Raw genomic sequence first — 27717 nt, forward strand, 5'->3', positions numbered from 1 at the left:
TGGGAGCTGGCTGAGTTGCTGCCCTGGCAACCAGCTGCATAGAGAATGAACAACATCCGCCCTGTCTTCATCAGCACCAATCGGCCCCGTTTGGGACGCAGACCAGTTTAATTCATGTGGCCTTTTCTTTGAATCTGAAATGGACAGTTTACAAGCGGGCGATCCGCGGTATCTGAAAAGGTAACAGCTGCAGACGCGAGCTTGTTAAAGGTGTTTAAGTGAGCGGGTGGATGAAGCAGCAATATGTGTACGCCGCTGTTCATTGAAAGCTCGACAGGCTATTTAAATAGACGCCTGTAAGGCGGAGAGATCACCCGGTCACCGTGTTCGTTCATATTTATTTGTGTGTTGGTAGCTAGCTGTAGTCGTGTAATCGTTAGCATAATATAAGCTAACTGTCTGTCTTGGGTGTGACTGTAATGGAACCGCCTGTCGCTTGAACAAATGACAAAACCTTGATTCCCAGGTTCATAGGTGTTGTACATAACCTAAAAGGCCTGAAATATGAAAAATAATTCGCACATCAGTTTTTAATATACTCTTAATGTTATCTCATCTGTTAACTTCTAAATCTTGACTACAACCAGGGTTCGAAATGAGGGGGGTCTGGGGGGGTCCCGGACCCCCCATAAGCCATTGGGGACCCCCCATAAGAATTTATTTTTAGATTTTGGGGGGTCCCCGAAAAATATTTTTAACATTAAAAATGATTGTGTAATTATAGGTCTTTAGTGACGTTTTATATTTATAACAAAAAATTACTTTACTTCCTAGCGCGATTGAGCAGCAATCAGGGCTAATAGCGTCACAGATTGTTGTCGTGGTCCTCCGGAGTAAACAGTACAGTCTGTGACGCAGACACGTAGGTCATTGAACGCGCCAAAAACGAAGCCTCACAAAGAGTGAAATCTAAAGAACCCTAATGAAAATCCAGTAAGTGTTTAAAATTATGTTTATATCTCCATAATAATTGCTTATTATAGTAAAATATTTGGAGTTGCTGTTCCTATATCAAAAGTTGCATTAACTTAGATGATTAGAAGAGTGCGTTAGTTAACGTTTCTTGCTGTACGTGAATGAAGCCAAACTGCCAGCTAACAGCAGACAGTTAGCAGTTAGCTAGACTAGTTATTCAAAGCTAGCAAACTAACCTAATTGTCCAGTCAGTGATTACGAAAGATAGCGAGGACTTAATTCAAGTCTGTGAGTTTTGAATGGGAAAATGTCATCCACGTGAATCGTGTAGATCTGAAGTTTTTTTTTGGGGGGGGGGGGGGGGGGGGTCCGAGACCCGGTGCTAATACGGTACAGGTGTCTTAATGGCCGTTATCTACCAGACCGAATAGTAACTCTGATTTCGGTGCCTTATTTAGAGGCCACTTAAATGCCTCCCGCTTCTCCCTGATGCTCCGAAAACGGACGTTAGAGGGAAGTGAAACAGCGCCGCACGGGACGCTAGTAAACACTACACTGGACAGCAGGTAACGTTAGCCTACCGTTAGCTAGCAGCTGAAGTATATACATATTGACATATATTTAAATATGTCAATGGAGCAACCACGGTTAAAATACTGACAGCTAAACGGTGTAAAGTGTGTCTGTGTTTCACTGAACAGTCTGTAGCTGCCGTTGTCTAAAAAACAAACAGATGTTGCGTTCACGTGAAATTCGCCTCGCCAGCCTTGTGCTGCATTCGAAGGTGTTGTAAAATACCCTTTCCCCATTGTTTTTGTCGTTTAACAGTAATTTACTGGTGAAATAAGTTTTTGTTATAAGTTATTGTTATTACATTATTAATAATTCATTTAATGTTGAGCTCACTATCGTTTCCTTTTTTTTTACTAACTAAAAAAAAGAAGCAGGGGTGCCCTGTAGGTCTTCTCTCCAACCCCAGTTAACACTAACCTGATGAGGTTGTTAACAAATAAATAAAATATGTGCCTGGTCACTTAACATGTTGATTTTGAATAATGTGGTTACTATTGGATTATTGTCATATTAATGGCTTTCGGTCATGTTAGAATATCTTACTTTTTTTTTAAAAACGTGTCCCTAAAGATTTTAGTTCAGGTTATAGATTGACTACTTTAAAACAAAGTAAACCATCTAATGTAGGTACAGTCTTTATAGACATTATTATTCAATCCAGCGGCTAGTTGTTTTACAAATCCCATTAACATAAGGGATGAGAAATGCCATTTGTATTTCATCCAACCCTTTGAAGGTGCATGGTGCTGCCATAATGAGTATACCTGGTGGATTTAGATAACTTAGTTAACTTCCTTGCTCAAGGAAAGAATGACCGGTTATCCACTTTGTCATGTCAGGGATTTATATAAGGTGCTGTAACTTTGTTGGTCCAGAATTAGAGGGTTACCTGTTTGATTATAGCCAATCCACTTCTCCAGGCACCACTACACTACTGGGACCAGCCCAAACCATGAAAAACATCCCAAGACCATTATCTCACCTTCAAAATATGTCAATATAATTTTGCCTGCAGTATATAGTGTAGCAAGGTAGTCTTCAGTATTTTTTATAGTTACATTTTAGGGGACCCCCCAAGAGTCCTAAGTCATTTCGAACCCTGACTACAACACAACTATATTCATACATTTTCATTGAGCTTTGACTCTCCACCACCTGTCATTTAATCCCGTAAACACATGCTCAGCTGCTAAACAAATGTTAACAAAAGTAATGATTGTGGTTATGATATTTTTATTTTTGTTTACTTAATCAGCATTGTTACATTTAATCATTTTTTATAAATGTATCCATATGAATTGTGGCTGATTCTAAAGCTCTTGAAGTGAATAAATCCATATTTAACATGAAGGAGATCTCAAAATTTGACTTTTGTGCTGTACACTGATGATTTTTTCTGTGTCATCTTTGGTCAATGCTTACTTTGTCTCTGCGTGACCCACAGGAGAGTGAAGGGATGTACTCTAGAGGTCCACCCCACTGAGAGAGCCCTTGTGGTCCAGTATGAGGTAGAGGCAACTGTCTTGGGAGAGCTGGGAAACCCTATGATCGGAGAACGCAAAGAGTGTCAGAAAATGTGAGAAATCGCAACAAGTTTATTTTAGCTGCTTACATCTTAGTGGCAGTGATTTGGATGATTAAAATTACACTGTGTTATTACTCCAATATATGTATATTTACTCCAACAATATCATCCGTTTCTGTGTCCTGATTAAATTTCATACCTTACATCCGGAAACCAGGTGTTAAGTGTATTCTCAAAAGATGTAATTATACATGCCTATATGTTTCCCCTTCAGTATTCGCCTGAAAAGCCTGAACGCCCACACAGATACGTCCTCTTTGGCCCGGAAGGTGGTGGACGAATGTCGGCTCATTCACTCGTCTAAACTCCACGAGGTGGAGCAGCTGCTCTTCTATTTGCAAAACCGCAAACAATCAAATGGTATTGAGAATTTTTATCATGACTACTGATGTGTTCATAGTCAGGGTTAGAGTAAAAGTCACAAGAGGCCTGTTTGTGATGGTGAATATTGCCTTTCACAGACATCCAGGAGAATACATGCATCCCATCTGGAGACTTCACACCTTACACTGGAGTGGAGGTAGGAACTGAGCTGTATGGTACACAGTACTGTGTGTGCACACTTCGGAGTCCCAACTGAAGTCTTAAATTTCCCTTCAGCTGGACGAAGTGGCATGCATCAACAGCATCGATGAGTATGTGGACCTGCTGTATGAGGACATCCAGGAGAAGATAAGAGGAGCCACGCTCATCTTCCAACTGGCTCGCAACCCGGACAACCTGGAGGAGCTCACACAGAAAGGTACTCTGCCCTGTGAAACACAGATTTACTTCACTCTGCTTAAGGTAAACCAAAACAGGTTCTGTTCTCTAGTCTCCATTCTCTTTCTGGTCGTGCAGAAATATAGAACCTCGGTAGAAATATAACAACATATTCAATACCAGCAATGTGTCAATTCTCCATATTATTTACCGCATATGTGCCTTTTCTCAAATCATGGTAAAAATCCTGGTCCAGGATTATTTCTTCCTATCGAAGGAAATGGCTCCAAGGGCTTGATACCAATAAAACCTCAATACTTTTATGCTTCTGACAAGTTGCTGTTGTTGTTTCAGTCAAACATTGTGGACAAACAAAAGTTGGCATGACAGATCTCGTAAGCTTCAATGTTCCTTTTTCTTTAATTCATCACATATTTCAACATACAAATCCATTGCGGCTAACTGTTGACTTTTTGGCTAAACATTAGGCCGCAATAATCATATTGTCAGTGTCAGCACAAAATGCTATCGAATTGACACTGTTATACACAGGGTACTAATTAAAAAAGATATTTCTCATGATAACGTGACTATAGTCTTAATCAATAGATTCATTCACGTTTCAGTTACTAATGAATGAAGGAATAGCTGAGACAGTTTATAGTTTGCACATCCAGGGGACCACAAGGGTCCACAAAGGGTCCATGTTATAAATATCTAATCATCTGAAACAGCAACATGTTGTCCAATGCATGTTTGTCCCTTTACAAACTGTAGCTGTTGACAACTCAACCCTAACCTACCATCCAAGGAATTAGCTCGTTACCTGGTTATGTACATCCCTAAAATATCCCTAAAACCATTGCCTACTTCTGAGGGTTTTTTTTGAGCCGTCAGCAGCATCTCACAGGGATTTGCAGATGGAGTTTTCTCCTGTGGTCGTATGCGGAGGGGAGATGTTAAACCCTGTCATAATATGGCACTACAGAGCAAAACATGTGCAGAGGAAAACCAGGATCAGGGTCAAAGAGGAACTTTTATTCTTAAGTATTCCGAGTCTATTCATTTTCTGGAAAGACGCCTTTCAACGGCAAAGTGGAGCCAGTCGCTAAAGTTCAAAAGTGCAAAACTCACTCGCATTTCAAATTCTTAAGCAAAAAGACGGAGTTGGATGAAAGGGCAGTTTTGACAAAAAAACGAATATCGCTCTAGTGCAGAATCCTTTGGCTTTCATCAGCTCGTCCTCTCCGCTCCCCTTTTCAAACAAAACACAGCTCGCCTTCAGTTCCGCTCCCTTCCGTGACAACTGCGCTGTTTCTTCGCAAACAGCACGGAGCCATCATCCTCTGCAGTCGTGGCGAGATGGCACGGCTCCATTTGTATCCGTCACAATGCATCGTCAGCTCACTCCGTCTGCCGCCCCGCATCAGCCGCTCGGATGTGGATACGAGCCGAGTGTTCGTGCGAACCGAGGGGCCTGGGGTCGACGCGGAAAGGGGAGACGAACCCGGGGACGCACTTCCCTGCGCTGAGATTCCCCCACAGCACAAAATCCCCAGGAGCCTCCGACCTCATCGCATTCCCCCACGCTTCTTTAGATCAACCTCCGGCTGCACCGTTCAGTCTGACTGATTGAATTCCACACAGACGCTTTGCATTTAGTCTTTCTTCTGACACATGTGGCCCTTCCTTCTTGACTTGCCTCTTCTTTTTTAAGTCTGACTTTCTTCATGAGCACCTTTGTGTGCGTGTTTAGTATGTGTGTCTTTATTGATCTATTGTTTGTGTGTCTGCAGAGGTGACCTTTGGAGCCCTGGCCAGAGTTTTGAGGGAGGACTGGAAGCAGAGCGTGGAACTGGCAACAACCATCATCTCTGTCTTCTTCTGCTTCTCCAGGTAAAACCGGCACTTCAAACACCCGAGGAGGGCCTCAAGAATCTGTGCCCTCGCTCCAAGGTTCTGTTCACATATGGTCTTTCAGGTGTGATCAGGAGTGATGTCTCTTGGGGAGTGTTAAACTTTAAGTTTAGTCTCCAGCTTCTCAATGGCTGCAGGGAACTGTTGCACGGTGTAAATTTGCTCCTGTAGCCATTCCTGCAATGAGCAACATGTGTCCTCGCATGGAGCCTCTCCGTGAAGGCAGACATCCAATCTAGTCCATCCTTTCGTGGACTATGTGCAGAGCTTTTTTCATTGTTGAGATTCACTAAACCCGGGCAATATTTATCATTGAAATATGACCATTTCTTTACACCAAATACCTATAATTTTTCATGAAGCTGATGCAGTCTTTTGCATTTGAAGCACAAACCCAGTTTACCAGATTACAGCAGTCATAACATTTTACCACCAGAATTTGAGCCGCCCGACTCTGCTTTTCCCTTTACCGTGTCCTTTACTTACAGTAGTCATACACCTCTGGCAGCATACCTAGCACTGAAGTCTCACTCTCCAACTGGGGGTTAGGAAACCCTCAAATTAGCCTCGCTAGAATAATACATAAACGTCTGTCAGAGCAGATTTGGGCAGCGAGAGGACGCGCATTTCTGAAAACTGATCGTCGCTCTTGGCTCGTGTCCATCTCCGTGTTATGTTGTTTGGATTGCAAAACGGTTCAAGTTGGACTGGTTCTAAGTCGGACCAGGACATACTGTTTGACTGAATGTGTTTTGGGTTTGACAGTTTACTTTGTAAACTACCTCAGAGGTGACGGATGGGGTCATTTCAATGACAGCTCCCAGCTGGAATACCCAATTCCGCTTTGAAAATACACTTTTAGATAAATGGAAGTCTTATTCTTTCTCACTCTCATTACCTCATCATTTTCTCATCCAGTTTCTCCCAGTTCCATGGCCTCGTCTCAAATTTCAAGATTGGGGCCCTTTGTATGAATATCATTGAGCACGAGCTGAAGAGGTACGACCTGTGGCAGGAGGAACTACAAAAGAAGAAGAACGCCTATATCCTCATGCATTGAAAAATATCTAGCGTATGTAACCCAATAAGTATAATAGCCTAATTTCCATGGTATAGTTTCCATGTTTGCTGTGTACATTTGATTCCCTTGACTGATCTCACATGAAGAATTTCCTGAGAACCCAAATCTGAAGAAGGAACATGAGAAGTCTTTCAGAAAGTACCAAAGCCTTCTGACCAAGCAGGAGCAGCTTCTCAGAGGTAACTGTGGAAACCTTTTACCCCATGATGAAACTCATCTGACCTGCTGCAGATATTTGGTGTATTGAGGGTCAGTGCCGACATAATTGAATTTGCCGTGCCTTCAGACTGCTCCTCTCAGACCCCCAATGCAGCCAAAGTATTCTTCGTCTTCATCATTTGATGCCTTTGACCCCTTAGTTGCTCTGTGTCTGCTGCTGAACCTGGCTGAAGACACCCGCACAGAGCTGAAGATGAGGAACAAAAACATCGTCCACACGCTGGTGAAGATCCTGGACCGGGAAGACGAGGAGCTGCTGCTGGTGGTGGTCTCCTTCCTCAAGAAGCTCTCCATCTTCCTGGAGAACAAGAATGACATGGTGAGACAGATGAAGCCAAAGCTAAAAACTCTTGAAGCGCTGATATACAGAGTGCTTCGCCAAAGTGTCAAGCCTCCTTATTCCTATTTCCTTGGAATCCTTTGTAGAACTTTATGTTTTGAAATCATGTGACGCAGCTTCCCCACGCAGCCTTTGTTCCCTTACAGCACTGCTTGTGTATGTCATCCAGGTCTAAAGGATTCATTTGTTAAGTATGTTTTATGTATATAGCCCGATATCACAAATTAACTAAGACCATGAAACTCGTGTGTCCGCTTGCGCTTTTTTATTGATTTAAAAAACTTGCGATGACGACATTAATCATGGATTTGTTCATGAAAAATCTGAAAATAATCATGAAATGCATGGCGTCCGTGTTGTTTTGAGTATTTTCAGAATTGTATTGTCAATCTCTGAAATGAGGTGTCTAATGAATGTGCTCTTTAACAAGGGTTGTTTTGGGATACTTAAACTCCATTAGTGAAATGTAGAGGAAACCATTAGTCTTCATTTGTTCTGTACAACACTCCCAAAGTCATGTTGACAAATGGATTTTCCGCTGTAGTCAAAACCACGCTTATCAAATTTCAATTCAATAAATGCTCAGAAGGTCCCACGGCGTTCTTATGGGCGTGGACCTCTAATCTGACCCCACCTGGTTCCAATCTCACTCAGTTTGTGGTTCTTTATCAAAGCCAGACCCTGTGGGGAACTGGTCTTATCTCCTTGTTTCCCCTTCAGTGTATCTTTGATTCAGATTAAAGAAGCCTTTGGGAGCTTTGGAGCCACTAAAGCATGTGACCAGCAGGAAAATAATGGTTTCAACACTTCAGTTGAGAATAGAAGAAACAAGAAAGGGATTCCATTTAAACACACAGATGTTTAATTGATTAGAAGAAAACAAAATGAATCACTTAATGATGTGTGTCATCAGTATTGATTAACTCAGCAAACACATCTTTCTCCAAATCAGATAAGACTTCAACACCGTCTGATACTTTTACCCTGTCACTAATGAAAGGGGAATGTCAGAGGTAATTGACATGGGCTGCAGTTGATTATGCTGCTCGTGGTCTGGTTTGCGATGGTGCGACTGGAGCTGCTTTTGCACACAGTAGCAGTGAGTGCGTTTTTTTTTTTTAAATGAGAGCAGGTTGAGTTCCCGTGATATGTGGCTCTGGGGAGACCACAGCAGACGGGAGACAGACGTCTGACGAGCACCGCTCTGTCCCACTGACACTCCCAACGCTACCATGCTGGTCACATTTTCACACATCAGTGATCCCCTGAAGAGTGGGGAGACATAAGGTTGTGTTCAGGGGCATCAGCTCAACACCTCCACCTGCCTGTAGGTCATGTGAACCTTCTCCAAGCTGGACAACAGGATTTACAAAATGGAAAGGGCAAGATTAGTGTTTTCAGCAGATATTTAGACAATTATCAGGGACAATTCAGAGTTGTCCATTGTTATGACAATGAAAAATCTCTCATCAAGGAGTGTTTTTCCGACTGGTAGCAAGTTGTCTTTTTTTTTTGTTGCACTTTTCAGAAAAAAAAACCCAATCAATTCTGGATTATTGTATTTTAACTTCTGACAAAAGTATCCCTTTCTATGACATTATCTTGGGAGTCTTTTTTATCTAAAAATAGGTGGCCAAATATTCTGCTAATCACATGACAATTTGAAAACACTCATCCTAAATGTTATGTTACAAAGGTCCATTTGTCCATGCGCAGGCTGAAACATTGGCCGTGGAGAAGCTGGCCCGGCTGGTTCCCTGCGATCACCAGGAGCTCCTGAGCACCAACCTACGCCTCCTGCTCAACCTCTCCTTCGACACCACGCTGCGCAGCCAGATGGTCCAGGCAGGACTCCTTCCCAAAGTCTCCTCATTGCTCGGTAATCCATCTGACAAGAGTACTGATTGCGAACTGTTTGTGTTTGTTCCCGTGGACGTGTTTGTACCGTAAACGCTCATCCACCCCGAGCCGCCGGAGGTGCCTCGCATTTGTTATGACAGGCATGTGTGTGTGCAGTTTCATGGTCACCCAGGCCTCAAGAGCGCCTCTATTGACCATTAGAACGCTGACTTCCTGAATCTGCGAGGTCATGTGACGTGGTCAGAAGCATCTCTGACGGCCCGTTTGAAGCCTCTCCGGGGGGAGGCTCGGGTAACGGTGCATAATTAATATAATATATTTGTTAGAATAACATGCCAGAGCCTCTGCACAAATGTTGTTTTTGCAGGGGCAGGCCGGAGAGGAGGGGAGGTCTACAGAGATTTAAAGAGGGCGTTTTTTTTGGGGGGGGGGGAATGGCGGGGTGGTGGTTGCTCATACAGGAAGCGAGGCGCACACGTAATATGAGTTAACACTGAAATATTGGGCCTGCTCACTGTCTTGACACTGTTGAGTTTTCCTGTGTTTGTATGTTTGCGCATGTGTTTAATGCAGAGCGCATGTGAGCCAATGTGTCATTAATCATCTTGCTTTCACTGCCGACCGTCCTCTTTCCGCTTGGCGCACTCTGCATGAGGACTCTTGAGGTCTTATCTCTAAAGAGAGAAGACAGCGAGGATTCGGGTCTGCCAGCCTCCACTCTCTCCATCCAGACCTCAACCGAGGTCACGACCCCTGGTGATAAGATGAAAGTGGTGGAGCCTCCACTTGTCATCATCACCTCCCACCCGATGCATCCAATCACCACCTGAAACCAACAGGAAGTGGAAGATTCCTCTTTGACAGCAGCACATTGTTTTTTTTCGTTTTTTTTGTTGGGCAAAACAAGAAATGTGAAGATCCATGGACTCTGGAATCTATAATAACAACATCTTTCACCCACGAGAAGGCCAATTCTGCCCGAGTCAATTTAGACTTTAGCGCAAGTCCACCCAGTAAAGTGGATGACCAAATATCCCTCTTGGTCCATATGAGGGTCTTGGAGCCCAACAGTAATGACACAGTGACATGCGCTGTCGGCACCTGTATGTCCTAAAGACCATACCAACAAAACAGAAATATAGAATTCTCTCCTATGCCTGAAACCCTTCATAGAAATACCAAACTGGTTTCTCTTGCAACGTGTCACATTTTGTGTGCTTAATATTGTTGTGAATAATCGTTTTCAGCATTGCCCCTCACCCTCAGAGCATTTTGACTGTCATGACAGTGCATAAATAAACTAGGAGACTTTAGTGGGGGTGGGGACCTCTTTAAGAGCGTTTCACCCCGTTAAGTGGTGCTTGATGCCTCTGAAGACCAACCCCAGCTTGCTTATTTATTTAGAAAATACAATAACAACGACGCGTTGCTGACGGCAAAGCAATCCCAGACGCCTCTTAATGTGTGCGGGGGTAATTTTACGAAGGTTAGGCGGTTTTAAATTAGGCTGTGGTGTAATTGGAGTTTAGCTTGCCCACTAACTGCCCCTGAACAGTCTAGTTAATTCTTAACAGCTCCCCCTCACCTTCAATTTTTTTTTCTCCTGTCAACCAGTGTTTTGAACATTTAATGGGATCCCTCTCGTCCCCTATAAAGGATCCTCCATGTTCCTACCAGTAAAGTGAGAAATTCTGCACGGTTTGCAAGAGCTTATTCCGTGCGAGTGAGCGTGCATGCTTTGTTGTTGTTGTGCATTTCAAGGTATTGGTTGAGGTGAAGGTTCGCTAATGAGAAGCACATGTTCGGGCCAATCGCTGGCTGCGCTGGAAGGTCCAGAGCAGCGAGCGGCGTAGCTTTAACTTATTAAATGCAGTGAAATTGATGCTTCCTCCTGTTTTCCCAATTAAAGTTAGAAGCCGTCTCTCCCTCCTGTGATTCCAGGGCTTCACCGGGCACATCTGGATCTTATACTCAGCGATAAGGCTCCCCGTATGGCCAGTGACCGAACACGGCTGGGACCAGTTTTAACTGGACCTGGTTGGGCATTTGGAGGCCGGTGGGCATTACAGGAGGTCTGTTGGTAGTTCTGGTCCAATGAAGAGCCTCTCTCTTAACACTTCTCTTAATGAAAAGTTCCCGGGTCAAACTCTGGTCTGAACTCTATTAATCTGGCTGGCTCCTCCTCCAGGCCTCCAGCCCCCAGGCTCTGGTCAAAGGTCAAACTCATAAAGGTCCTGGGCTCACTGACAGTCTAACACTCAATCCATTCTGTCTTTATCTCCTGCATGCTGCTCCCAAGCTTTGATAAGCTTACAAAAGTGTAGTGAATGTAGGGAATGTGCTCATTTCATATCACACCAACTAAAAGGTCGCTTCATCCAAATTACAAAGGAAAAACATTTTCTTTGTTCATTTCTGGCAGTATCTGTCCATGCAGATTCTTTTTTGTTTTGAGCTCTGACACTTGAATCTCGCGATGGAGGGGTAGAGTTTTTGTGCTTCAGCTTGTTGCGCTGCCTCTAAGTACAAGAGAAATGATTAACTAAACCTGTCTTTCTCCAAACATTGTCTCGGATAATCCACAGGCCCATCCTTCCAGTGTTTTCATTGGAACTGCTTTCTACCAATATAAACTGTTTGCAGTCTGTGGAGTATCGCTACTAGTAACTGGGTCACAGTCTCTGGAGGGATAGTTGGTATTCTTTATTTCAAGGCTGGCTTCATTTTGCACCTTTCTTAATGTGCAGAGCCAAACCAGAAGCATGTCAGTCATGACGTCCTATGTGGCCCTCTCAAAGCATATTGGTTCCCACTCAAACTTTTGAAGAAGTTCACAATTATATTATTTAAATTAATTTCAAAAAGGATGAAAGGAGTTAATCCACATTTGGTGTAGAAGGAGGCTAAAGTATGAATAGTGTGACACATTGATGTATAGTATAGTAGTTGTAATTGCTTTAATAGCTCAATAATCCAGAGGCAGAAGATAAATCCCCTATAAGAAGATAGATTTACTGTTGGCCATAAATGTATGATTTCAGACTTATCCCAGGTACAGAAATCTGAATATATCAAAAGCGGCACAAATAGAGTAAATAAGAAAATAAAAACATTTTCTCTTGTCCTTTTATGCAGCATGAAACGCTAGAACAGCCCACGGCAGTTCTACATGTAATCTTTTAATAGTGTTTTCCTCTGGTGAGACGCCACAAACTGAGAAACTGCAGTCGGCTGATGCTAATTCTGCACCCAATGCCATTTGACCTCCGACAGGAATCTCTGTTAAAAAGGCCATTCAGCTCATTAATACTTTCGAAAAAACACACCGCTCGCCTAGATGTGGTCGTTAGCATCCCGCGGAGCATTACGGCACAACCATTCATTCATCCATTGACTACCCTCCTCCTCCTGTTTATGTTGCAGCTGACGAGGCCCAGAGACAGCTCAGCATGTGCATTCTGTACCACATCAGCATGGACGACAGATTCAAGTCCATGTTTGCCGACACAGACTGCATACCGCAGGTAAGACTGGCTAATGTACGATACCGCCAGACCAAGGCGGACACATTGGCATCAACAGCTTACGGCACCCGGGAGTTGACGCATGGGACGCACGCCGCTTCTGGAACCATAAACCAACCCGAGGCCTGCTGCTCAGTCTTCGGTCTCGCTGTGATGACATCTCTGTTTTTCCTCCTTTCCATCTCTTGCCATTTCATCCTTTTCTAAATCTACCCCACATATATTCATTGGCATTGCTAAACTGGGACAGGATTTGTAATCATGGAATATTAAGTTTACCGCCTACTTTTTAAATGCCCTCAGGCTTGTTTCTTCCAACTTTCGATCAGAAAATTTTTGTTGAGTTCCCCTCCCTCTTGATTGAGTTGACCCGGTCAGTCGCTCCTCTCATCATTGCCGATTAGCTAAATGTGCGTTGTGTTTGTTTGTTGAGATTGGGTGTAAATGCCGGCCAGATGTGACCCGGGGAGTGGGCTGTTTGTTCAGAAGGTCACGTCAGCAGCAGATCTGAACCCCAGACTCCCCTGTGCGGTAGAAAGGAGGCTGGCTAGCAGCATGACCAGGATGTGACCTCCGACCCCGCCCCGAGGCCCGCTCACTCCCCGCCGCCCCGCCCCTCACTACCCTCTGCCACCTCTTGTCACATTAATCGGGAGGGGATGAATATCAGAATCTAGTGTCAATAAGGAAAACCACGCTGTTTGAAAGTATTAAAATGGGTCAGAAGCTGTTGAAAGTAAATTTAAAGATGTCACGCCTAATTTGAGTAATTAATAGACACGAGGAGTTGAATTCTTTAGCGACACTGATCTCTTTCTGATAACAAAAGAATGAGTTAATTTCTCCCCCAGCTCAAGAGGAGCTAATGCTCACCTGGTGCACAGGTAGCATCTACTTATCAAACAGAGGTTGGATCATCATTGTGTTTATCTTCTGTGTGCTGACAACAACATCGTTGTCTGTACTAAACTGTGGGTGAGGATGGACCACAAGACTGTCTGTCTGCTCAGCAGATGTTTGCTGTGACCACGCAGTTGTTTTTTGAGAGAAAAGAGATTTCCTCATTTCAAACACAGCTTTGTCCAAGATTCATTGGTTCGTTTAAATTTTTAGTAGTTTAAAGTGGAATTTAGTACATAGTATAATTCCCCACAACAAAACCTTTATTTTCCCACATAATATTAACGTGTCCCCCCCATCCTCAACAAAACTGCCTCACTCTGTTTGCCACATTTGTATCCCCTCTACCTAGTTCTAAGGCCCCTCTCTTGTATCACTTTCCCAGGCTGACCTGCTCCTTTCCCCTTCTTCAGCCTTTAATGGGGTCACAGCTTGGTGCTGGATGTGGGGTTTCCAGGGCAAGGATGCCAGGGGTGAGGGAGGAGAGGAGTGGGGGGAGGCGGCTGCGGTTGGTTGGACTGCAGCGTGGCGTTGGGCCCTAACTGGGCCTCCGGTGGCTGTCTGTGGTAAATAAGCAGAGGCAGGTGCCAGAGAGTCTAGACGGGGCTGATTTGGGGTCCGGGGCCCCTGGTATGTGATACCTAACCCAGGCCCGGCCCAGCCTTTCTTTGACTCCTGACTCCTCACAGGGAAGCAGTGCACCTCTGCCCCCCACCCCCCCTCTGCTTAAAGCTTTTCCTGTTTAATGTTAAATCAGTGCAGGAGAGAGACAGACGGACAGCAGACGGAGGCGAGGAGGTGTTTGAGAAGTTAGAAATGAAGGATGTCTTTATCTCATCATCAACACATTTACTCAAAAACTCACTCCTGTTTGGAAAAAAAGATATAATCTGATTAATATTTTTGCTCCCCAGGGCTTAAATCCCGACATAAATAATCATTATAATGACATGTTACAACCAGAAACACGCACACACACACACACACACACACACACACACACACACAACATGAAGACATGACGTTGTATTCTCTGCTCCTTTTTAGCTCCCATCGGAAAATAAATGCTGAATTGAATTACTGATATATAGCCATGTATTTCTAACACGACTGCTTTTGTGTTTTATGGATTAGTCTGTCTTTATTCTCAGTGATTAATCAGTCAGTCAAGAGGGTAATTGTCATTTGCGACCTCAACAGCTGATGAAGATGGTGTTTGACTGTGGTGAGGAGACAATGGATGTTGAGCTCGTCTCGCTCTGCATCAACCTGGCTGCTAACAAGAGTAACACAAAGCTCATCTGTGAAGGTGGGATCAACGCAAAAGTATGTGGAAAAGGGCATTTTACGCTACTCGTGTCGTTGAGTTCTTAAATGTTCTTACCTCCTTGTTGCCATAGGCAATGGTCTGAAAATGCTGATGAAACGTGCTGTGAAGCTGAAGGATGTTCTGGTGATGAAGATGATCCGAAACCTTTCTCAGCACAACGGACACACCAAGAGCCTCTTTCTGGTCAGTACTCTGTCTTCTAAACCAACCCTGTGTTTTAAAACGACAAGCAATGTTCAATCATCTCACTCATGGTTTCATAATGTGTGTAGTGTTAAGTGAATCGTGACCTCAAACGAGTGAGTATTGTGACCAAAGGTAACACGTTAGTTGTCTGCTGGTAGGACCACGTTGGGGACCTGGCGGCTCAGATCAGTGAGGAGGAGCCGGAGGAGTTTGTGATTGAGTGTCTGGGCACGCTGGCCAATCTGACCATCACCGACCTGGACTGGGCGCTGGTCCTCAAGGAGTACAACCTGGTGCCCTACCTGAACGACAGACTCAAACCAGGTCACATGGCGCATCCGTTTTGTTTTTAGTTAATCATAAACATTGAATGAATTGATGACGACCCGATGTGGGGACAAAACATATTTAGTTCTAATGAAGAAGTTTTGTTGCAGGTGTCCCAACATGAGCTATTTATTGATCTTAAAAAAAAAAATGTTCCCTGATGTCAGGTTCTGCTGAGGATGACCTCATTCTGGAGGTGGTGATCATGATTGGCACGGTGTCCATGGATGACTCGTGTGCAGCCATGTTGGCAAAGTCCGGGCTGGTTCCTGCACTAATTGAGCTGCTCAACGGTAAGAAAGAAACCCTACTTCAGCTTTCCAAAGCATCGGGAAATCAACCATCTACTTTTTTTATCTTCTTTATCTACAGAAATATTCATCTTTTCTACCTTTTAGTCTTTTTTAGTCTTGCATGTTCCCAAACTAGTACAACACTAAGCTGCTGGTGTGCTCTTTTGAAAGCTGTAGTCTTTGATCCACCTTATTTAGGTAAACCCCCTTAATAAAAATATATATGCGTTTTAGAATCTTAGTAATATGAACAATGATCATATTGCTTCTTCATTGGACTAAACATCTCCAAAGCAGATTCATTTTTTTTGTTAGAAAACAATTAGTATATTGATTACTTGATGTTTATTACAAGAGTCACTTTTGACCTTGATTAGAGAAATATTTCCAGAAGACATTTTGCAAAAAAAATCAGACATTTCCCCAACCCTGAAAGTAGAGACATTAATTTGAGCTTTGCCACAATGTCAAGACACATAAACCTATTTTCGACACGTTGTTTAAAACTCGTGCCAATCGGCTAATTCAATAAATGAAGTCATGATGGGGGACACACATGGCGTCGGGGCACTTTTAAAATGTTTCATTGTTCATTCTTTCCCCTGCAGCGCGACAAGAGGATGATGAGTTTGTCTGTCAGATCGTCTACGTCTTCTACCAGATGGTCTTCCACAAAGCTACCAGGGACGTCATCGTCAAAGACACGCGTATCCTTTGTGCATCGTATCGTAGACATTTCTGTCGCATTGTATGAACTACGCGCTTAGAGATTCTTTTAAACTGTTCCACAGTTGATTCCACACCAGTCATGTTCACTGGCTGTATGTTTCCGGCAGAGTTATTCTCTTTTGCTCTCCAGAGATACTTAGTTTTTCTTCATCTTCACTCGTTGGTCACATCTGCATCTCAACAGCAACCTCTTTTAACCCCTGTTTCTTTTTTCACCCTCTGGGTATTTTAGGCAGCCTGTAATTGTACACAGTTGTGGTCGGTGGGGGCTTGTGTCGAATTACAAATATGCTTTCTGTCAGCACGTTCTGATTGATGTTTTTCTTTTTGCGAGAAGAATATGATGCGAACGTCTGATTTATGCAACGCTGTGGGAGGAAGCTGCTCACTTCATCACAGCAAACACGGAGAGCGGTTCCTTCAGCCGCAGGGCACCTGTCTCCGGTGTCTTTGTCTTCAAATGACGGAGTGAGAGCGGTTGTTCCTTAACCAGAGTACCACCCCGTCCCCAACGTTTCCCTTGCGATTGATTAGGGGCGGAGGAAATAATTGATTCAGTGTTGAATCGTCCCAGGGAGAATGTAATGTTTTCTTTCCTTGAGTCCTAATCTCAGTAGCGCCTGCGTACCTCATCGACTTGATGCACGATAACAACGCCGAGATCCGCAAAGTCTGCAACAACACGCTGGATATCATCGCTGTGAGTAACTAACAGTGTCTCATGAATAACATTTTTCCACACTACAGCTATGGGAACTGAGGTGCTTTTTTAAAATACGTTTTACATTCTATACAAGAAGAGGAATAGATACTGAGGAAGGTAAACAAAGAGGTGCACTGAGTTGGACTCACACTGCCTGATTGGTAATGCAGCCTTGGATTGGATGTCTTCCAAACAAGGTCTTCCAGTACACTGTATTATTCAGCTCTTTCCATTCAAAAGTGAAGCCTATTGACATTTTCCGGTCTTTCAGGCAAACACGCTCCCTTTCTCCTGATGTGTCCCATTTGACATTGTACATTAACAGGCCGATGAACTCCGGAATCACCTCGTGACTGACAGGTGTAGTGAGCTCACAGTCAGTGGGTGATCGCTGCCAGACCTCAGATCAGCGTAATTAGCTGTAGATTACAGCCAGGCAGTGTAGCGGGGCTAGGAAGTGTTTCATTGAAATTATCAGTGAGACCTATTAAGCTGTGAACCACATGAAAGGCAGCCGGTGGGATCTGGTGTGTGTCGGCGGCTGGACAGCAGAGGTGGGAGAGAAAGCAGAGCTGGGGACACAAACACACACACACACACACTCTCTCTCTCACAGTCATTACTGCTTGACGGGGCGGGATCCTTCAGGCAGCACACGCCATAACTGTGCAGTCCGGAGATGTTCGCCTTTGATCATTATGGCCATGCTCATGTACAGGCGCGCACACACACACACACACACACACACGTGCGGCTTTGCAAAGAACTTTGTAGATGCTCCAAGGGGAACACAGGCCTAATTCACAGCAATGTATTCTTAGCACGGCCACATTTCCAAAAGGAATAAGTTGAAAAGATGGCAAAAGCTCTGATGCATTTCCTCACTGCGGCTGTCATGACGTCGGCCGCTAAAAAACTGATCAGCCTGCCAGTGAAAGAGCACATTTGCTCCGTGAAAACCTGAGTCAAGGCGCCATTTCAGCCTGGGAGGAATCCGCATGCGGCCGAAACGTGTCACTGCCACCTCCGGGGGCGCTGGGCGGGGCCCCCGTGTGTGACGGTCAATGGGCCCGTTTGAGTGCGGGGTCTCGGCCGGCTGTCAGTGGCGCTCTGCTTTGCGTCCGAGTGATTAATCTTTCGGGCCCTGGGCGTCGCGGTCTCAAAGGCCGCCTTTATCGCTGCCCCTTCAGCCCCCGCAGAGAAAAGAAAACAGACCTCTGTGGTCGTCCTCCGCCCGGCCCACGGGCGCAAACAGAGGTTTGTATAAGCTGTAGTGAAGAGAATCAGGATCGTTGGTTTTAGAGTTACTGCATTGAGAATGAGAAGATGCAATGCAGGGGGATGGAAATGTACTCAAGATGCCTTGAGATGGCATTGATTTCCTTTTTATTTAAGAAGATATTCACGGCCCGCTGCCCGTCCTCGACAACAGAGACAAAAAACGAATAAGTGCGAGAGCGGGAAATGGGTTTTATTCGAGAATGAGGCATAAAAATGTGGAGTTTGTTTCCAGAACAGAACAAGGCTTCAGCCGCCAGTCTGGTGTCCTTCAACCACAATTTCACAACAGCATGTAATACTTTCTTTGTTTCTCCCTTCACCCAAACCTCTGTGCCCTCCCAACATCGCTGCAGGATTTTGACGAGGAGTGGGGGAAGAAGATCCAGAACGAGAAGTTCCGCTGGTACAACTGTCGGTGGCTGGAGATGGTGGAGAACCGTCCGCTGGAAGAGGCCAGAGAGCCCTTCCTGTACGGGGAGGACGGAGAATCTTTCATCGGGGACAGGGACTTCCTGGAGAGACCTGATCTCTTCTACAGCGGTGCTGCGGAGGAGGAAATAGGTCATTAGATTTGGTAAACCTTTTGTGTCTCCAGAGTGAACGTGGATGTGCATTTATAACGTAGAAACGTTGTTTGCATGGTTTCATCCAGATGGGATCATCTCAGCAGACGGGGCCTTCAGTCCCGAGTTCTACACCGGCTTCCAGGACGGAGAGCTGGGACCGACTGGATACATGAGCAGGTACGGAGCGCTGCATTCTGCTCACAATCATCTCAATCTAATTTCACATCCAGTCAGAGAAACGTTTTTTGCTTTAACATTTTCAGGTGATTAAGTTAGATTAGATCTAGTTCTGCTTTTACACATATTTAGTTTGGTTCACATTAACTGTAGTGAGTTGGGACGAAACAATCCGGACCTTGTTGTCTAGAAGTCTGTTGTCTGAGTCATTTGTCAATAAAAAAAAAGAAAAAAAGACCAGTACATTTGTCATTTAAACAAAAGACCAGTGTGACTAGTAGACATGTGGCTTTAGTATGAAGCCATCCCTTGAACTATTATTAAGTCAATGTGCTTCTCACGGAGCCGGTCGGGAAAGCGATATTCAGGACAATGGGGGAAGATCAGCCCGCATAGTAACCATGATAATATGTACACACGGTGAGTCAGATATTCCCGGAAAAACCAGAAAGAGAAAAGAAATTAAAAAGGACGTAGTTAATGTAACAATCCAATTTTGATTCAATTCAATGAATTATTACTGCCACAATTTGAATGATCCAGAAGGACACTTACAAAGTCAGCCTACAAAGTAGGAAAGAGTTTGGATAAAAATAGTGCTCCGATTCAAAATATTTGCAATGCCAAAGAACTTTTAGTAGTAGAGAGTGATTCTTCTTTTTTATTACTCTAATAAATAATCGGTGGCTGAGTGAGAATACCACTTTAAATCGAGCACATCAATCATAAACAGATGATTTTAATTATTCGCTGATCGAATGAAGGCAATGGCCCTCTTAAAAAAAAAAGAAGAATCCGGCTACCTGAATTTCTTTGAACGTTGCTGTTTCTTATTGAATAAACTAAATACATTTGGTAGACTTGGAGCTCGGCCCATATGGATATTTAGCGAACCTAGCACTGAATGCCCAGCTCTCGGACGCCAACCTCGCACAAAAAGCCGTCTGTCAGCAGGGCAGGTTGTGTCTGTCCACGAGAGGAAACACTAAACGGTGAGTGTTTACCTTCAGTCGCCCCGTCCCCCGGCCAACCTCTGCAGTCTCGTATTGTTTTTTTTCCGAATCAGTATTTTCTGATCTGTGTTATTAGGCCAGGCCTGAGTCAACAGGCCTCACCAATCCCAGAAGGCATTGCTCCACCCTAAACGGCAGTACTCCAGCTTTGAGAACAAACACTCTCCGGCTGTCTCCATGTTTCTCTCTCTCTCCCTCTCTCTCTCTCTCTCTCTCTCTCTCTCTCCCTCGTTCCTCTGTGGCTCCAATACATCAGCTTCTTCAGTCCCAATACGCCGCCGACATTCCACAGTGAAACGTGAAACTAAAGCCTGGGAATTAAAAATCAGTCCTGTTATCACTAAGACCGGCTGCGGGTCTGTTTCTGGTCCCTGTATTGCGAGGCAGCAAATTCGATACGCCGCTGGGATGATAAATAGTTGGGGAAATAGTGAGGTTATTGTGAGTAATCTGTCTTATTTATTATCAAGCTTCTTACTTGCGTGCGATAAAGCTTGTGTTGAGAGGATGACTGTGAGCGGCTGAATCCAACGGCAGAGGGATCCCGATCTGACTTCACTCTCCTCTTGATTGTCTGTTTCTTTTCTCATTCTGTCACTCTCGCTCTCTCAGCTGTGTAACCGATACCTTTTAAATATCGTGAAAGCGCCGGGGGAATCGGCGTCTGTGAGACTGCTTTAATTTGTCTGCTGTACTTTCGAGTGTTCCAGGTTAACATAATAATCAAAGCCGGCTCTGACGCCTATTTTAAGCTACGTGTGAAACATGGGGTGAATGGGGCCTTTTTATAAATGGACTGTACAATCCCTGTTATTTTATGAATATTTTAGAATGAACTATATACTGTACATTGAGCTTTATTATCAGTTGACTTCATATCAATAGAAAGTCTGTGTGGATGTGATATGTGAAGAAACTCTAGTTTTGATTTTTCCAAATCAAATTGTAAAATCATTTTAAAATGAATTCCTCACCTCTAAGGATCCATCCATCTCGCGGATATGTCCTCTGTAGTTAGAACGCATTTAATCTTCACGTCTTTTCTTTTTTCGCACATTTATTTATTCATCATAAGCACATTTTTTTATGTAGTGTTTTTGTTTATTAGACTTGAGTATATATGATCATATACATTCAGTCTTATTATATTGTTTTTGTTTGTGCTAATTTAGTTCCAGTGGAGTTTTCTTGTTTGTGAGAATTCTAGATTTAAAAATAAATAAATTTAAGTATATTTTTATTTTGCCTTTTATTGAACAGACTATGCAGAGACATCAGCCCAGGGACCCTTTAGTTGAATATTATTAGTCAGCTCTGATCACGCACTTTGAGGACAAATGGACATATTTCCCTCATGAGTTAATTGTCCTTAGTCAGCTAAAGAGTGGAAGACAGTGTGCACCAGTAAACAAGCCAACAGGAAGGTCATTGAGGGCCCTGAGAGGTCATCAGCATGTGGCGGGGTGACGGAAGAAAGTAGCATGGTGCAAAATATAAGAAGTGGAAGGAGAAGCGCAGCGGCGGCGCGGTCGGGTGAGACGTTGAGATTGGCAGGGAGGACGGAGGAGGAAGACGCGAGGCCTGGTTATTTACCCGCGTGTTGGTTAGCTGTAACCTGAGCAGTGACAGCAGGGTGAGATCAAAGCGGGGCCCTTGGAGTAGGCGGACATAAGAGAGGGGGGACGTAGGGGTGGAGGTCACGCCAAAGGAGGAAAAAGGCCTGATTCCCTTTTCCTGTTCACTACCAAGGAATGTTCTCTGCGGGACGGGACGTGTCCCCGCCGACTCCTGCAGCCGCTCCTCTGGGGCCAAACTGGCCTTTTGTGGAAACACCGGGGCCCCTCGTCTGAGCGACCCCCCCCCCCCACCCCCCAACCGCCCAACTCATTTGGCCGGCGTGTCACGACACACACTCACACATGTGACGTGAATAAGGAATACCTAAGGAAGGACAGGTTGATTTGTATCATAATGAGAAATATCAGCATTTCAGGCGTCATTTGTGGTGTCCACGGTCAAAAACGGAAAATCAAAGCGATTCATTTCATTTCCTCAGTTACAGTGTTTTGAACTTCTGCTTCTGACGGGAGCTTTTCGGTTGACACCCGAGTAAGATTTGATACACGGACAGACACACACATACATGAGAGCCAGTGTTTCTGTAGAAAATGTGAAACCATTTTTAATGATTCAGTTTTGAGAATTTGTTCTCCTTCTGAGTGCTGCTCAAAAGAAAATGACACTGCTAGCTTCAATTTACCAAATTCCCCAAAATGAAATGTTAAACTAGATTTTTCAAAGGAAAACACAACATTTTATTACTGTTAATTAATAGTCGATCAGGCAGTTGATGATTTATATGTCAAAACCCCACTTTAAGGGTTTCTAGATAGATCTGACAGACTGCAATGAAAGTGTCAAAAACTAACATAAATTGCACATAATGATGTTCAGTAGGCCATTGTGCTTAAAATAGTAAACTAAGACCATCCAAGGAGTCACAATGTGTTTTACCTAGTAGGAAATCGTACACTCGCGCTGCAAGAGATATGAAGTAGTCGGTTTGGCCATAGATACACAGAGCCTGACGTTGCATCTCCTAATTGAATTCTATGTATACAATTAGTTCAATAGTCTCCACGGTTTAGGTTGGAAGCATTTCTGTCTGAACTTCAGGACTCACACAAGTTGTGAGCAGGCCGGGGCGTGACCAGTCAGTCAGTGAGCCATAGAAACAGGCAGACATGCAGGCATGCGGGCGGATGCTGTGACTCAGAGCTCCACTGTTCCTCCGGCCTCCTTTAGCCGGGCTCTCAAATCCCCCCTGACAGGCGTAGCGTGCGGAGAGGAAAAAGACATATTTCTGCCCAGAGAGGAGATGGTGGATGGAGGAAGGGTGAGGGGTAGGGGGGGGGGCAAAGTTAAAATGGAGAGGAGGTGGAGGAGGAGGGGGGGGCGGGTGGATGTGCTGCAAGCTGTGTAACTGATCGCTGGAAGTGATTTGGCTAAAAACAACACGTCATTATAGGCGCTTGCAGGGGCAAAGCAAACAGCTCGTATTTTAGACACGCGGAGGGAGAAACGGCGAGGAGAGAGGCGGGAGACGGGTGTGAGATGTGGTGTCATCCGTCAGGGCCCCAGTTTACACCCCCCCCCCCCCACCGCCGCATCCCGACGAGGTGGCAAGGGCCCGTTGGAGTTGACCCTGAGCCCCACCGCCACCACCAGACACAAACTCCCAGCAGCTGGTCAGAAGATGCAGCGTTAAATTGGACCCCCTCCCGGCCCGTCGCCGTAGTAACTGATTTGTACGGTGCAGATACGGGCCTTTCATCATCCCCCTCAGCAGGCCTCCGTTGCCAAGCAGAGGGCAGCCAGGTCCTCCGGGTTTGGCGGTCAGCCTCGGCCTCCGTCACGGCGCTGTGTTTTGACATCTTTTCGGGTTGTTTTGGGGTTTTTTACGGCCTGGCTGCTCTGTTTACCCCTCCAGCCATTAGCTGTCTGTAACTCACACACTCGTTGGGTGGATGTCCAGCACCTGCATCGGGGGAGATGCATATTACATTCACTTTTTATGAGGTGTTTTGGTGTTCACCCTGACTGAGGGTGGGTGGGGGACGTGGGTTAATGGGGGGAGGCTCCACACAGATTCCTGGTGTCGTAGCTCCACCTGGTGGTGGTGCAGGAGTTTTCCTCTCCTGACGCTTAAAAGTTTGTTGCATTCAGCCACCCTTTAAACGTATGTAACCCTTTAAGGGTTATGTAATGAAACTAAAGCACTTTCTTGATTGTTTGTTGTGTGTTGAATTGTATTCATTTATTCCCCTTCTCGTCCTTTCAGTTTGTCGGAGCAGTTTGTCCCGGTAGATCGACCTCTCAGCGCCTACGGCTTCCATCCTGGTGAGGAGTTTTTCTACAACTACAACACGGCCCCCCGGTAAGCGTGGAGCCTCGGACACACACAGAAACCCTGTAACCCAGTGGGTTCCACTGAAGCTGCACGTTGAGTGTGGAGGCGTACCTGCAACTTCCCTCTTTGCTTTAAGCAGCTACGAGTCGTCACCGTGAAAGAATTATCCTCATAACCGTCGGTCTGTCTGTGAATATGGCAAACAGTCATAAGTGTCATGTTATATTATATAAATATTAGGGCCGGGACTTTAGCGCGTTAATTACGATTAATTAATTACAATGTGAATTAAGATTAATTAATTACACAAAAAATAACACATTAAACCTTTTTTACGCATTTTTACACTTATTTTTTGCACCGCGGAACGTTTCTCACTGGATGAGTTTCGGAGGACCGATTATACTGGAACACCAACTAGCGTTCATGACTTCAGACAACAACAAAGCTGACGAGACCGTGTCGGGTGGCCCCGTGAATGGGAAATCTTATTATAATAAACACACGGATGGAAGCGTCGACAAGAGCATGGTTGTGTGCAAGCTGTGCAACAAGGAATTCACATCGAGCCTCAAGTATCACCTCAACGCAAAACAATTAGCAGCTAGCGTGGACGTTAGCCCGACTCCGAGTACAAGGACCCACACTGCACCAGATGACTGGTTTAAGGACCAGGGTAACTAAGTCCACGTCTGACAAAATAACCAATGTTCTGAATGTACTTGAAAGTATTGGTCTACTTAAAAAAAAAACTAGTTTACAGAAGGTCTACTTACCTATAGGCTACCTGAATTTCTGAAAGTACTATATTTCTAAATATGCTATTTCTACACTGGAATTGGTTGAACAAAAATAAAAATCCATGTGAAAAAAATTACTTCTCACTGTTCTCAGGTCAAATATTTATGCAATCAAAATGTGATTAATTTTGATTAATTAATTACAAAGCCTCTAATTAATTAGATTAATATTTTTAATCGAGTCCCGGCCCTAATAATATATATATTATATTATATATATATATTGACCTTACATATATTTTTTTGTAATAATTTTTTACCTATTATTTAAAAAAAAATCTTCTTTTTTGACCCTACATATTTTGACTTTTTTCACAATATATTTTTTCCCATGACATGACTGGAATGATCTTAGATGGAGCAACCTACACGTCCCTGTCACTAATGCCAAATGCCCCAAATTTCTGTACTTTAAACCTTATCTGGGTTCAACCCTCAAGTGGCATAGTGGCTCTTCCTAAATCCTTTTTTAGTTTTGGGTAACTGACATTTTATAAAAAATCATAATGGGATATTGCCCCAGAGACGGATTGGTGCATCTTGGAGGATCAACCATGCTATTCATCCTTCCTGCATTGTAAAGGCACAAGTGAGTTGAATTTGAATGTAACAGAGAATTGGAGGGTGGATGCACTAAAAAGGGTAAACAAATCTACACCCTGTGCCAGACTGTCAGTTTAAGGTTGTCCACAGGATGCCCCGAAGTAGACAAACATGTGATTGTCTTGAAAAATGCCCTCAGAGGCTGTAATAAGTTTCATGTCAGTGTGACCAATGAATGAGACACAGCTGCTCATCTTTACTGACTCATCCGGCCTTCTCTCCCGTCAAAAAGGTGGAACCCCTATGTAGCATGGCTAATAAGTGCTAAAAGCTAAAGCAAAGCAATTAACATGCAATTCATCATCATTCAAAAGATTCTTCATCATTCTTGACAATGCCATCATAACTCAAGTGAACGCGCCTTGTGTTTCTGCATAACCCCCAGGGTACACTTCTCTGAAACAACCAGTGGGGACAATGCCCCCACTACTACCTCCGCGGTAGTGTGCTCAAGACTTGGCAGGAGCAGGATTTGAACCCACTGGCGGCACTCACATAGGCTTCTGGGCTCTAGCTTGCACCCCTACACTACCAGTCCTGGTCACATTTTGGCAACTTTGATTCTCCTATTTAACCTTGAGCATGTGAGTTAAACTTTAAAACTCTTTTAAATGCTATTTCCACATCTGGGCTTGAACCCACAACCTTCAAGTGCAGTGCAGGCTTGTGGCAGCAGCTCTTCCACTGTGCTACTTTACCACACACTAATCAGCCCTTTGTTTCTCGTATTTAACCTTGAGACTGCTACTCAAACCTCAAAACTCTTTCAAAGCAGAAGTGATGTCTGCATGAAGGGGCATGAACCCACAACCTCAGACAGCAGGTTGGAGCCTGCAGCCCTTCAGTTGTTCCCTTGTGCTATTCAAGCACATGCCTCATTGTGTCCGTTTCTCATATTAGACCTTGGGATTGTTTACTAAACCTCAAAACTGTTTCAAAGTTTACAGTTTGAAGCCCTGACTGCAACCAAACCCTCCTTCTGAGAGAGCAGGTTTGAACTGAGGATCCTCCACACTTCAGCCTTCCTGCTATCTCCCTGCACTGTTCCACCACACACCCGTTGATGCTTTTGAATCCAAACTCAATTCTCATAGATTCTCAGGCTGGAATCCACAACACAACACACTTGTCTGCTGGAATTGGTTGAACAAAAATAAAAATCCATGTGAAAAAAATGACTTCTCACTGTTCTCAGGTCAAATATTTATGCAATTAAAATGCAATTCATTTTGATTAATTAATTACAAAGCCTCTAATTAATTAGATTCATATTTTTAATCGAGTCCCGGCCCTAATACATATTATACACTGAAAACAAAAACATATTACATATTAAGGTTGGTTAGTTGAACTTTTATTCACTTAAGTGTGTAACACAACTGAATGTTTCTTTTGTAACCATGACGTGTGTAATGTGATTGTTCATAAACCCAGCGTCAGGCAAAAAGAAAATACATGGAAAGATACCAACCTTGCGAGCTGTTTGCTTTGCCCCTGAACCTTGCAGTTCCATATTGATATAGAGATTGCTGAAGATCACGGTGTCATTTGGTTCATATTATAGGGAAAATTAGGAACTTGTACAACACATGGACTGGATTTGCGAACTCATAAATCCACAAACCTGTATTAATTCCACATCACATAAATGATCTAGAATTAGTACCAAGTTATGCAGTTATTTCCAGGAAACAAGGCACCATACAATAAAAACCACATTGTCTGACTAAAAGATGGATTAATGCTTTTTATTCATTTCTCTGAATGCAATTTAAGAAATATAATAGCCTCCATTGTCTGTCTTAAAAAATAAAGAGATGTTAAATCATTCATTTGTATTTATTTTGTCCTTGATGTGCCTGTAGCGCTGCTTGCTCTCTGAAATATGTGGTGCAATAAATCTAATACTTGTGAGGCTTATTGTAGTCTGCATTCATTATTTAATGTGTCACAGATGTTGTATTATTTGCAGATTTTCTATGATTCTTCGCGCTGTGTGTGTCTGTGATTGTGGACAAAAAAAATAAATGATCCAAACCTCATGTTGCATTTGTCTTTCTGAATAATATATCCATTTGTTTGGTTTTGATGTTTGGGGAAAAACAACACAGAGAGTTCAGGCAGAAATAGTTTGGGGCCATGTTTATTTTTGTAGACTTATATTTTATTTAATATTTCCACAC

At 43.9% G+C, this 27717-nt stretch overlaps 1 protein-coding gene across 4 annotated transcripts; it reads left to right on the forward strand.

The window, feature by feature from the left end:
- Nucleotides 1-16: 16 nt before the first annotated feature.
- Nucleotides 17-27576, forward strand: kifap3a (kinesin-associated protein 3a). Of its 4 annotated transcripts, none has more exons than XM_062563721.1 (21): nt 17-180; nt 2933-3064; nt 3288-3433; nt 3535-3593; nt 3674-3815; nt 5572-5671; nt 6611-6735; nt 6854-6952; nt 7133-7311; nt 9049-9211; nt 12616-12716; nt 14817-14925; nt 15017-15129; nt 15291-15456; nt 15627-15752; nt 16361-16459; nt 17096-17181; nt 18819-19026; nt 19118-19208; nt 24063-24158; nt 25920-27576. In XM_062563721.1, exons 1-21 carry the CDS (start codon nt 140-142, stop codon nt 26008-26010), a joined length of 2472 nt encoding a protein of 823 aa, XP_062419705.1. In that variant the 5' UTR covers nt 17-139; the 3' UTR covers nt 26011-27576. The 4 variants fall into 4 exon arrangements, with proteins under 4 accessions (XP_062419705.1, XP_062419706.1, XP_062419707.1 ...); XM_062563722.1 differs by having other exon boundaries at nt 26475-27576; XM_062563723.1 differs by having other exon boundaries at nt 24063-24121.
- The last annotated feature ends 141 nt before the right edge of the window (nt 27577-27717 follow it).

The sequence above is a fragment of the Pungitius pungitius genome, chromosome 7 (genome assembly GCF_949316345.1).
Source record: "Pungitius pungitius chromosome 7, fPunPun2.1, whole genome shotgun sequence".
Classification (NCBI taxonomy): domain Eukaryota; kingdom Metazoa; phylum Chordata; class Actinopteri; order Perciformes; family Gasterosteidae; genus Pungitius; species Pungitius pungitius.